The following is a 13,531-nucleotide window of genomic DNA, read 5'->3' as shown; positions in this document are numbered from 1 at the left end:
TAATTATATATCTATGCCCCCCCTCCCCCCACGCACACACACACATAAACTTCATGCTCTGCTTAGAGAATTAAATAATTAACTAAGGTTATCAAAAAAGATAAAAATAGCATTCTCTATTACTCAGGTAAAAGAGCAGTATAAATGTTTTGCCTGAAATATTAGTCTACAATCAGCCTGTAATCGAAAGGCTGCCAGCTCAATCTCCAGCCTTGTCAGAATAGTGACATCGCCACTGGCCACTTAACACCCGAAAATGCTCCAGGGGCACTTTATAAATGGCCAGACACTGCGCCTGTATCCCTGAATATATAACTGAATATATATTTGTGTGTTTATGTCTCAAAGGAGAGCAAGATGGTGACAAAAATAAGCATTCTAATGTACTTGTGAAAATTGCGAATGAAGGATCATTTCATAAAACAAATTAGTTTAGTTTCAGCTGCTATCACTGTCATCCCAAAAATGATGATATACTTTATTGATCCAAAGGGAAAAATTCTTTTGCAAACAGCAGTGAGTTACTGTACATACACAGATGCAAACACAGTGCAAAACAAAGACAAAGTGCAAAGACAGTAGGGGAGACCAGACACAAAAAAGAATAATAAAAAAAAAAAACTACATTCAAAGTAAAGTTGAACTAGTTATTAGTTAAGATTACTGTATCCCTTCGAACAACTGACCATGTACATCATTTGCCCCAACACATAGTACAAACAAGACAGACAGTGCAGACAAATTTACAAAGTACAAAGTATATAACAGAATATTGTAGAGATACAGAGTATCTCTTCAGAGTATGATGTTGGCGAGAAGCACTGATAACTAGAAAAGAGGGCTGGCAGAACAGCAGTATTGTATTCTCCACACAGTCCCATTAACTGCTCTGCCCATCTAATCCATACTTATCACAAACTCACCAAGCTGTCGAATTTCTAGAAGTACTGGATGTATCATTTGGAAATGTGAAAGCACAATTTAAAATGTCTAAAATATACACAGACACAGGATTTTCTTTTTTGGTGCTCTCTATTTGATAGATGAACAATCAAATTAATTTTAAATTTAGTTACATATAACATTCGGGTTATTTGTGTTCTTGTATAAAGAAAACATGACCATCAAGCTAGAAGTTGGAGTGAAGTACACAAATACTACCTTTGGTGGAAAATTTATTTGCTCAAACCTTTGTAATAATTCATGTTTCCCGGACGAACTTGGTTTTATACTGCTATACCTGGCACTTGTCCATGCAAAGCTTCAACTAATTCTATGGCAGATATTAGGTGTTATCTAACTGGTGATCTAATTCTTAATACTCTGCATGGTAAAACCAATATACAGTATGCATACTTTTCTGAGCCTAGTTCTTTATAATAATTCATAATATGTCTCCCATTCCAAATTTATTCTCCTGTACTTTTTTAATGGATAAAAACTATACTTTGTGGTCTTTTAGTGACAATTTACATAGTTATATATCGGAACATTTGTATGAATTTGTCCTTTACTTCAGTGTTACACAGCTTTATATTTCTGGTTTGCTGTATATTATATTTCAACATAAACATACAACAAAAGCCAAAACATTGTAGCGCATTTTTTCCCTTTGCTAATAGAGTTTTCACCGTTTTGTCTCAAAAGTTGATCAGGTCCATATCTTTACCTTTTTACATGTCTGCAAAGGTTGAAAAAGATTTGTCATATTATTTTTGAGTTATGCTACCAGGATCAAATGTCTGAAACTATCTCTATGTGGCACTGCTTCAGTTTTTGGGCAATCTGTCTCAAAATTTGATCATTTACAGTTTGTCACTCCTAAATGTGCCTACAGAGTTTGTCTGAAAATGAAACCAGCTATAGATTATAATAATTTATGCAGCAGTAATAACATCCATCAAATACTTTTTGACTTATCACACTCACAAGGTCATGTGTTTCTCTGCTTCCCTTCTAACCCTTCCCTTTCCTGCCACTATGACAAGCTGCTTGGAGAAATCTGTCTCAGAATTAATTCAGTTTTATATTAGCGCCTATAAAGTGCCTCTGCAAAGTTTGAAAAAGATCCATCAAATAGTTTTTGAGCTATTGTTATGACGGTCAAAACGGCCCACTTTTTTGCTAACACTATGCGGCGCTGCTTCAGTTTTGGGGCAATCTGTCTGGGGAATAGAATAATGCATTATGTATAATAGCAAGTAAAAAACCAATCCTGGAGTGGGATGGTGGGGGTGGGGTCCTGATGAAGTGCTCACTTAGTGATCTTGAAGATTCTGAGCAGGCGCAGAGCTCGCAGGACACTGATTCCAAAGGACATGCCAGGTCGGAAGAAGCCCCACACCACCTCGAATATGCTCCCCACAATCACCTGTGCGGGTGCAGATATTACAAATCTGTTAAACATTCTTAAGGACAGCCTTAAGCCTCTAAGTTATCATATAGAGCACAGCGACCATATCATATACAGTGATCATAGAGTGAGCAGAGATAGCTTAACAGACAGTATAATTACTATTGACAAATAGTGATGAAAATGAATTAAATAAGAACATAAGAAATTTACAAACGAGAGGAGGCCATTCGGTCCATAAAGCTCGTTTGGGGAGAACTTAACTAATAGCTCAAATAGGACTATAACCGCCTGCCTTTTGCTAATTTCAAAAACCTTTCAAGGATATAATATTATTTCTGTATCATTTTATTGCTGAGTTAGTCATAGCTTTTTGCAATCATTATTTTGTACTTCTCATTATCCTTGTAAATTTTTCAATGTGTCCAGCCTCAAAAAAAAGCAAAGCGAATGAACTCACTCCACAGTCAAAGCAGTTAAAAGATGAGTGGAAGTAAAGCCTGGGTCCCAGACCATACATCTTTAAGAACATCTCCATGAGAAACAGACCCAGAAAGACAAATTCTGCATAGTCTGTAAGGAAACAAAAAATAAAAGTTAGTTGAAAGCATATATGGACATGATGCAGTATGTGTTACTCATGGTTCCAGGTACAGAGCCTACTCCTGTACTCTAGTAATTACTCATGATCTGCATCATTCCAATAGAAGTACTCATTTCATATTGTTGAAAGATCTTTTGAAAGTTTCTTTCAATGATGGTAAATAAATATAAGTTAAATACCGCATGTTTTGAGCAAAGGAAGCTAGTACGAGGATTATTTGGCAGGAAGAAATTAGGTGTGACATACACAGGAAGATGGACAGCCACTCTGGCTGATTATGGTGCACGATGGCAACGCAGAGTGTGTTGAGGGCCACCAGGCTGAGCACAGTCCAATAAAAAGTGTGTGTCTTCACCATGCGGCGAATCGAGATGCGCAGCATGCGCTCCTTGCGACGGAAGTAGGCTGCGGGGCCCCTCCTGGCGCTCCTGATGTTAACCCGTGCTCTGGAACCAGCTTGTGGAAAAGGGGATATTCAGGCTCAGAGAGAGAAACCTTTACTCCAACTCCTAATCAGTATTACAGTGTATCTGTGTAGCAGAAAAAACCCACAACAATAATTAAGCCTAAAATAATCTTAGCATGGTCAGGTATCGGATAATTAGCATTTGGACCACCCAGTTCAGATAGCTAGTGAATAAGTAAGGAATAATTGACGACGGGCCGTTGAATTATTAGAAAATAATGCACACCCAAGGTGGTGATGCGGCCATGACGCGAAGCGGAGTGGCCGTTACACCTCGGGTGTGCATTATTTTTCTAATAATTCAACGGTCCGGAGTCAATTATTCCGCTTATACTACGGTTGCCACACCTCAAGACATCGATCAGATGATATATTTCAAGGGATTCGTCCGGTTTTTCTACTTAAATCGCTATTGTGAGTAGGATTATTTCTTCCGCATCTCATCCAACGACTCTTTTGCTAGTTCCAAAATGTCATTTTAAAGCTGGCAATGGAGGATTGAGCCGTTGATATCAGACTAATGCAGTTAATAATGAAGTTATTAGAAAGAGAGCAAGAGAGACAGAGACACAGAGAAAGAAAAACAGAGAGAGAGAGAGCTTGTATGAATTAGGCTACCTCTGTATGTCCTTCAACAGTGTTCTGAAGCACCGTCTCTAAACTGTAAGTCTGCTTTAAGATGCAGCGCTGTTCTTACCTCGCTAGTGAGAAATGTCTTGTGTAGCAGCCCAGTTGTTGAAAGTTTCATATTCACCGTAAATATTAAAATTTACTTTCGGAAAATCGTCTGTCATGTTGTTGTTTTTGTTAGTCCTGTGTGCTGTATAGGTACTGTATGCTAATTTCCGTTATTACAGTTAACTATGCGAAGTGATATGGAACTGTAATGCGGTCAAGAGAGCTGCCTGGAACTACGTTCGCCGTGCGTTTCCCTGAAAATAATTGCACACCTCAGAACATTCGTCAGCCAATCAGATTCAAGCATTCAACGGTCCCGTAGTATAAAATAAGATATTACATTTATTGATACCTACCTTCAGTACATAACTTTACAGCATATCCATAGAATAATTTTAGTTATCATATACTTAGCAGCACTCAAATTCCAGTCTGCCTATGCATGTGTAAGATGGGGGAAGCAGCCATGGGTAGCACAGCATGGATCAAATCCACGTGATATGTCCATTATTTCATTAACAGTTTACAGATGAAATTGGCTTCTATTTTTTCTTCTATCAGGACACCCAACCAAACCCCAAAGCCTGATTTCAGACGCTGTTGTAGTTAATCCCAAGAGCCAACATCTGTTTTGTTTTTTTACATTTTTTTTTCACTTCTGTCTGATTCTTTTTATTCCTCTGCACCTTCCTGTTAAACCTGTCATAATACTTCAGACTAAAAGTCTTCAATTTTACAGGCCACCCTTCTATTCCTGCCTTATATGCTCCTGTTAGCTGCCACAGACAAAGCTTTTTTGTTATGTTTTGCAACCCAAAAAAATGAAGGCATGCTCACAAAGAAAAGATGTTTTTTTTAAAGAAAAAAAAAATTGGTTGTTGGATCAAGTCATTCTTATAGTTTTCTAATGGCGCCAAGGCTAATATTTCTACTAGTAAAATAATTCTGAAAAGAGATGGCGAATTGGTGGCCGTGAACTCTTGCACTCACCCATGTCGGCATACTTGCCCTCCCCCGGGCCACGCCGGCCTGCTTCCATGCGACTCTTCTTGCTGGTGGCTCTCTTCAACACTGGAGGTGCATCAGAGTGACATTTAAAAACCAAAATCCCATATAAACAGATGGGAAAGCGAGGACCATGACCCAATACAGCTATTCAATGACGTAAGTCCTGACTATGCTCACGCTGCTTTAAACATAAGATTTATTACATTCATTATGTATTGATTAATTAAAATTTTAATCCTGTTTTTTATTTCTTTTTGTTCTTGCACAATGAAATCAGAAATAGAGAAAAATAAAATTTAGCTTGCACAGCATTTCTCCTAGGTACAGCAGTAGTGTCTGCATCAGGCTTCTTGACACCTTACAGTGTAACTAACTAAATAATTAACTTATAATAAATTTTCTTAACAACAAACCATCTGAGCATGTAGTTACTGGAAGTTTACGTCAGGACTCATAATCTGTTTTAATACGGATAAACTAAAATGTACCAGACTGTAATGTTCAGAAAGGCAAGGTAATGTGTGTATACTATACTGGCTGCATCTATAGATGTATTTTCTGAACAAAAACTGAACAGACATTTTGGTGGCTAACTGAACAGAATTAATGACACATATATGCAGACCATAACAGTGAGAAAACTTTCTTTGTCCTGGAGGAACTTGTTAAGTAAAACGTTTCTGATTTGGATTATTAAATAAACACATGTTTTAATAAACTAAAACAAGGTTTAGGCTTGACCATGGTTATGATGGTGACACAGATGTACTGGCATAGCAAATTTCAAAGCAGACAATCAATATCAGAGGTGCAAACATTCAGTGTCTTTTTCTTTCTTAATTTCAGCATAGGGTAACAGTAGATCATAGAGACGACTCATTTTGGCAAATTGACGAAAAAAAAAATCAGATGGCTATTTCCTGTGGTGACAGATGACTGGATAGGAGCTAAACACAGTTCTGTTCTACCTTAGTCACAATAATTCAATCTATCTGTTGAGCACGCAAACATTTAGGTCATCGTCGCGTTATGCTGGGGATGGTTGCCATGGATATATCATCCACATATACTTGGCTAGTCTGTGTGAGACAGTTATCACACAGATATTGGAAGCATTCACTAACATATACTAATGTCCAAAAAGAAATGGACAACCAGAGATTTTCTGAATCACGAAAGATGCCATGAATGAATCACAAATCAAAAAAACTGACAAATTAAAGATTGATACAAAAGTCCCACTTTGACCTTTCACATCTAAGCAAATGTCTTACCGTCTAAAGCAGAAGTTCCAGAACTTTTGTTTTCTTCTGCTAGCATTACCTCTTCTGTGTAAATAAAGAGTAAAAAAAACAAAGCGATATTACATTGTTCATTCTGAGAAAGGACAGTAAATAAAAATCATACTGAAAATCTTACTGAATGACAAAGACCGTACAAAATTATCTGCAAATTTTATTAATTCATCCTAATCATTACAGTACCTCTGCACATATAGTTAACATATAATTTCACAATAACTTTTGCTGATAACCTGATGATGTACATACAAGGACTCGTATTAGGCTGTGTACCAAAAACAGAAAATTCACTCTTTAGACAGCATGTATTAGATATTTAGTTCAGCCCAGAATGGCGCTCACAGTCCAGAGCATGCCTATGTTGAAGTACAGTACATACTAATCAGAATGCAGCTAGAATCTCTGTGAGATTTGTGTAGGACCCCAGCAAGCGTGGTCTCAGCTGGTAGCTTATCGATTCTGGTGATTCACCACTTGAATTAGTGAATCAGCCTCACCTTTCTGTAACCCTTACTGAGTGGGAGTGCCTGTTAGTTTAGCTTTGCCATTTGAACAAAAATGAGTTATTCATCTATCGAAATATTCACCTGCTTGCTTTGGATTACAATGTCTCGGAACAATGCACACTTACTGAAAAGTAATTAAATACTTATTGTCCTAGACAAATTTTCCAGCAATGTCCCAGATCTATTGTTCTATAAAGAATAATGAAAAGCGAGACAATAAGGAATTACAGCATGGCATATCCATTTTCTCTTGTTCATATTTTAATTAATATCTTATGTAACTAAAACTGATAGTTGCTATAGTCGCTTTCTTCCATACTTGAAGATGATGGGGGGATGATAGGTGATACTCGCTAACTCCAGCTCATCGTGGCTATCATGCTGTAGTAAGGGGTCAGTAGAGCCGAAGGTGGCAGCACACAATAGGTACATCACCTGCACGGTCGATCCAGGCACGGTAACCATTCAGCTCCCTCTCCACTTGCTGTTGTCTGCGGAGCTTCATAAAGGCCCTGCGATTCTCCACTCTTTCCCTCTCTTTGGCAAATTCTCTGCAAACACAAGATTGCATTCACTTCTAGAAGACTCACAGAAAACTACACTACATAGCTAGACAGATGGATACTCCCATAAATGAAATGTATAATTAAGTCTTTTCCTCCATTGCAAATTATTGTGATTAAGCAGTTACAGCAAACTAGAAGGACTGGAAATTGGAATATTTAGACATGTTTGGCATTCTGAAGGGTTAAAAAAATCCAGAGAGTCAATAGGTCTATGTTTAAGGGGCTCTAGTACAGCAATTATTACTCACCCTGACAGGACTCCCAAAACCAGATTCAGCACAAAGAATGAGCCAATTATTATAAGAGGGATAAAATAAATCCAATTCCATGTGGGGCCAAGGGCATCGTTTGTCTGTGAAAAATGTAAATAACATTAAATACAAAGAAACACTGTATTACAGTTTGCTGCTGTCATACTCTGAAGATGTTATACTGTAGAAGTATAGTGGTCTTGACGCTCAGGTCAAATTAACACAAACATTACTCTGTGCCTTTGAGAAACCTTGGTAAGTATCAAGCTGAACCTGAAGCATCACCAGCAGGTCACAGCCATACAACCATGGTAATAATACATTTATTTACAATAATACACAATGTTAATTTAACACTAGACAGTGTGATTTTTGCTCTGTTTTGGTAGATTATCACACAATCCAGAAACTTATTTACCTTCACCTACTTCAGTTTTATTTTCACTTTTTTTCTAAAATCCTATTATTGAAATTAAAAAGGAACGTTTTATTGCGGTTGTTTATTGATAGCTGTTCATTACTGAATTATCAGATAATATACAGAAAAAGCATCTCCCCAGCTGCAGTTCCTCTTCTTTCCAACTGTATCATTCAAGGATACAGGCTGTCTGAACTGAATAACCAATCAGAAGCTGCCAGCTCTGTCTTCTTTTATATTTCCTATGATGAAATGAAACAGGTTTTCCTGCATTAATATGATACTTCCTGACACCTAATGCTAACTAATGAACCCTACCTACAATTTCTCAATCACTGTGTCTATAAGTCTTCCCCTTTAGTTATTTTCATAGACTTTTATGAACAAAGATGTCCATAAGTTTCCCCAGTGTCATGCCATCCACCCCTACCTAGTGGCGGTGATGTGACTTTGAGGGTTATGACTCAATTTCTGTGAATGAAAGATTGCTGGTTTGCATCCCATGACCACCAAAGTGATACCACTGTTGGGTCCATGTGCATGAATAATCCATGTCCAGATAATCCATGTCAGAGAAGACATTTTGAGCTACTTCATGTTTTACAAACTGCTTTAAAATTCAAAGGTTCCTGTGCTTGGCTAAATAGTTCAGTTCTTCTTGTGCTCTGACTGGTTTGTTTCCTTAATTGAAAGACTCATTCAGCTGTTTTACATTAACATTATTGACACATGCATGATTACATGAGACTGACCAATCAGCACGCAGCAAGAACTCAGTGCTTAAGTGAAATCCAGGACCTTTTAATTGAAATGGTAACATACAAATCCTGTCCTAGCTCAAAGTGTTTCCCCCCCCGATATGGATTATCTGGCCCCCCTAAGCATGACCCTTAACCCCAACTATTCTAAGGGACAGGCTGACCTTGCTTGCTGTGGCTTTAGATAAAAGTATCTGCTAAAAAAATATATAATATATCTAAAATGCAAATATACCTGTAACTGCCAGGATACATGTAAGGTAAAGGATGTGCACTGCATAGACTTATATACAGCTGAATCAACAAAATGTGGCTGTATGATTGGATTTATTAAAAGAAAAGATGTCACTGATTATTGTGAATTTCCATGTAATAGGTTATAAGAAACAAAAAGTAAAGATAGCTAAAGTTTGCTGCAGGAGTTCCAGAACAATTGTTAAAGATCAGCACCATTCATGAAAAACAAGGCTAGTAGCAGCACAAACAGTCACACTATCATGGTTGTCAACATATAATATTTATAGCATCTTTGTTTCTGGATTGGAATAAATCACTTATAGTTCTGATTGATAAAAGCTAATGGTGCTTATGTCATCTGAACAAATAAACCATTTAATCCTCATTTGGCATCAATGTAGCTTTAACATGTGCATGTGTTCGCAACTAATTGACTTAGGACTGATACTTTAGAACAGGCACAGATGGCGTTACCATGGCAGCAGGCTGGCGAGTGAACAATCGGTACAATAAATGGCATGATATTGTTTAGCAGCCCAATTTTAGGATTTAAGAGCCAACAAAGCCACAATTCTAGTGGAACAGTATTTTTAGTTTATATATATATATATATATATATATATATATATATATATATATATATATATAAAATATATATACACACACACAGATATGCAATTGTGATAAATGAACGAGATGCTGTCCTAGATCTTATCTGAGATGGCATACGATTAATTTTTTTATTTCTGTATCTATCTGTCAAACAAAAGAAATAAAAGCAAAACAATCTGCCTATTTTCCCTGTGCTAAGACTTCCTTTGAGTATTCCAGGTTCTTCCCACAGTCCAAAGGTATGTGGCTCAGCCCAAGTGGCATTTCTAAGTAGAATATATCATGTGACTAAACACCCCCTGATGGACTTGCATTCCATTCAAGATATTCCCTGCTTAGTCCCTTTGCTTCCTAGCATAGACTTACCATTATTCTCTGCTGGATTAAACATTATGGAACAAACATATAATTAAAAATAATGTCAACATGTAAGACTTTTCATGGTATAATAAGGCATTCCATCATAAGTATAAAAAAACGTACATTGTAGAGGACTGCAGTCCAACCCTCCATTGTGATGCACTGAAAAACAGTCAGCACAGCGAACAAGATGTTGTCAAACTGGGTGATGCCATCATTCGGTCCAATCCAGGTGCCGATACAGTCATACTTGTCTGGACACTTCCTCACTCCACAGGCAAATTCTACCTCTGAGGAATCCACTGTCTCATTCTCTGTAATGAGAATGAAAAATTAAAACAGATAAGAATAAAGACATCTGCAGTGAAATTATCTAGCATTGAAACATAACCTAAATATCCTGAGTTTTCCCCAATAAGTATATTTATCTGTCCCTAAGCAATAATATATTTAAAACACAAACCCTAGAGAGCCCAATATAAAAAAAGCCCCATAGATTTAAAAAATAGTCATATAAAACACATCCATTTGGTAATAAAGTTTCTAAGTATAAAGTACAGAATGAATTGTGAACCAGTAGCTTTTTTATTACCTCTGACAGGACTCTCTTACTGCAAAAATTGACTTATAGTACCATATGCATCAGACATATTATATATACATCCATGTATTTTCTGTACCCACTTATCCTATGCAGGGTCGTCGGTGTCCGGAGCCTATCCCAGAAGCTATGGGCGCAAGGCAGGGAACAACCCAGGATGGGGCGCCAGTCCATTGCAGGGCACACATACCATTTGCAATTTGGTAACCCAATTAACCTCAGGATGTTTTTGCACTATGGGGGGAAACTGAAGTACTCGAAGGAAACCCCACAACAACATGGGGAGAACATGCAAACATACAGAGCCAGGACAGAGAGTGGAATGCGAGTGCCAGAGGAGAGAGGCAGCAGCACTAACCACTGCACTACCACACTGCCCCACTAACAAACTAAATAATTAATATTATTAATTGAGTCACTGCTCAATCATTCCAAGTGATACAGTCAATGAAGGAACTAATGTAGAACGATTTAATACTAACCATCATTGAATGGAACAGAACAGAATCAATAATAAAGTGCATTTACGTCACATTTTCAACTTTAACTTATTAATTAAATTAAGAAAACATAAAATACACATAAAAAGATGGGCAAGCTATTCATACCCAATTTTTCAGACACAATACACAATTTTTCATCTAATAAGTTTTCACATCTTTTATATCGTAAATACTGAAATCCATGAGTTTTAGTCAGAAACAGGAGCATATGGCTTGTGAATACCCAGAATGCATTTTACCAGGTAACAGAGAATCTTACCCAGAATGTTTTGTGAGGGAATGCAGGTGTGATGCAGCTTCCCGCTATAGAACTCCAGGCCAATGATCGCAAACATGAGGATGGCAAAGAAGAGCAGGAGGCCGATCTGCAGCAGTGGCACCATGGCCTTGATTATAGACTTCAGGACTATCTGCAAGCCTTACAACAAACAAACACAAATTCACTCGTAACTTGGCTGCTGTCCTAAATACTGGGGCTGCATGGCTCTCCAAGAATGATCCTCCCTGGGAACATTTTCAGTAACAATTTTAATATCATTCATAATGCAAACAAGACCTAAACCTGTAAGATAGTTAATCAAATAGTGAACTCATACATTTCTGACTACTGTGGAGGATAACAGTATGCATTTACCTTATCTTGTGTTTGCCAAATACTAGATGAAGAGGTTTTTCCATGTTTGGCATACTTAGTTATTTAAAAATTCTTAGTAGTAGTATAGTGGGTCTAGTTATATTAAACTCTATAAAGGTATTTATCGTGCCACTTTAGACAAATGTGTCATGTATGCAACTAAATCTAGAATTCCAGAGAAATCAGTTTATGAAAAGAGAAAAGAGCAATGGCAGGACTTCACAGGTAAGTAAATGGGGATATTTTTGAGTTTCTGGATCACTGGCTCATATGTATACTGAAGCACTCACTAGGGATCCCAGAAACAAGTTTGAGGGGCCTGAGGACTCGTACCGCCCTGAGGGTCCGCAGGTCCACGGGGATGTTCATATGTGCCCCTGCAGTAGCCAAAATCCTGAAACCACACACAATATAATCAGACTTTCCAGCCTCTGCAAAGAAAAACACACTGATCTGAATATTTGTTACATGTGTAGAAGATGAATCAGACGTACAAAAAGCTGTCTGTCTGTGCAAAATGTAATTCATTGGTTATTTCATCCATCCATCCATACATCCATCTTCCATCAATTATTCAACTACTGGTGACAGCAGTCTAAGCAGGGATGCCCAGACCTCCCTCTCCCAAGCCACCACCTCCAGCTAGGGGGATTCCAAGGCGTTCTCAGCGCAGCCAAGAGATACAATCTCTCCAACATGTCCTGGGTCTGCTCCAAGACCTAATGGCCCATAACAACAAAACCCATACTCCCATAGCACCTCTACAGGACCTCCTGAGGGACATGGTTGTATGTAGATTGGTTGGGCAAACTCCTATGAGCTCTCCAGTGTCCTTGTGAGGCCCTCACAAAGAGCTGGTCCAGTGTTCCTTGACCAGGATGGAAACTTCATTACACCTTCTGGATCCAAGGGTTAACAAATGGATGGACCCTCCCCTCTAATATCCTGGCATAGATCTTCCCAGGGAGGATGAGGAGTGTGATCCCCTTGAAGTTGGAACAAACCCTCCGGTCCACTTTCTTAAAGACTGGAACCACCACCCTAGTTTGCCATTTCAATGGCAGACAGCTCTCCATTCCTAATGTAAACAGTATAGATAAAGCCTGAGTCACCTGATGGGTTGTCAAAATCTTTTTGAGGCTGACCGAAAGTCATTTTCTATGGCCTCACCAAACACCCATATCCAAGTTTTTGCTTCTGCAACTGCCAAAGCCACATTCTGCATAGCTTACCAGTTGCTTCAAGAGTCCCACAAGCTAACCAAGCTTGTAAGGTCTCTTTCTTCAGCCTGATTGCAACCTTTAATGCTGGTGTCCACAACCAGGATCAGAAGTTGCCGCAGTGAGAGACACCAACAACTTTACGGCCACAGCTCCGCACAACCGCCTCAGCAATGCAGACATAGAACATGGCCCTTTCAGGCTCATCAGGATGCAAGAGAAGTTCTGCCGAAGGTATAAGCTGAAGATCTCCTGGATCGTCTCTGCCAAATGCTTCCAGTACACCCTCATTGTATGTTTGAGTGGTCCAGCTCTTTCCAGCATTTTCCAGGTGGTGATCACATGACAGCTCAGTGCCTCTCTTCACGGAAGTGTCCAAGACATATGGTCACCAATCTGATATGATTACAAAATCAATCATTGAGCTGCAGCCTAGGGAAACACCCTATATGCTC

General features: G+C 38.4%; 1 protein-coding gene across 3 annotated transcripts in view; it reads right to left on the bottom strand.

The window, feature by feature from the left end:
- The window catches only part of LOC125716864 (voltage-dependent R-type calcium channel subunit alpha-1E-like), a 122,990-nt gene that overhangs the window by 84,376 nt on the left and 25,083 nt on the right, over positions 1 to 13,531 (bottom strand). For all 3 annotated transcript variants that reach the window (XM_048989662.1, XM_048989663.1, XM_048989665.1), the window contains exons 5-14: positions 12,147 to 12,250; positions 11,482 to 11,640; positions 10,242 to 10,432; positions 7,731 to 7,834; positions 7,352 to 7,467; positions 6,384 to 6,437; positions 5,092 to 5,172; positions 3,204 to 3,413; positions 2,814 to 2,926; positions 2,259 to 2,371 (exon numbers count right to left, since the gene is read on the bottom strand). In XM_048989662.1, the coding sequence (XP_048845619.1) occupies positions 2,259 to 2,371; positions 2,814 to 2,926; positions 3,204 to 3,413; positions 5,092 to 5,172; positions 6,384 to 6,437; positions 7,352 to 7,467; positions 7,731 to 7,834; positions 10,242 to 10,432; positions 11,482 to 11,640; positions 12,147 to 12,250 (1,245 nt within the window). The remainder of the gene's footprint in view (positions 1 to 2,258; positions 2,372 to 2,813; positions 2,927 to 3,203; positions 3,414 to 5,091; positions 5,173 to 6,383; positions 6,438 to 7,351; positions 7,468 to 7,730; positions 7,835 to 10,241; positions 10,433 to 11,481; positions 11,641 to 12,146; positions 12,251 to 13,531) is intronic.

The sequence above is a fragment of the Brienomyrus brachyistius genome, chromosome 21 (genome assembly GCF_023856365.1).
Source record: "Brienomyrus brachyistius isolate T26 chromosome 21, BBRACH_0.4, whole genome shotgun sequence".
In the NCBI taxonomy this organism is placed as follows: Eukaryota; Metazoa; Chordata; class Actinopteri; order Osteoglossiformes; family Mormyridae; genus Brienomyrus; species Brienomyrus brachyistius.
Note: the sequence above shows the minus strand (reverse complement) of the source record. Positions and strands in the feature narration are given on the sequence as shown.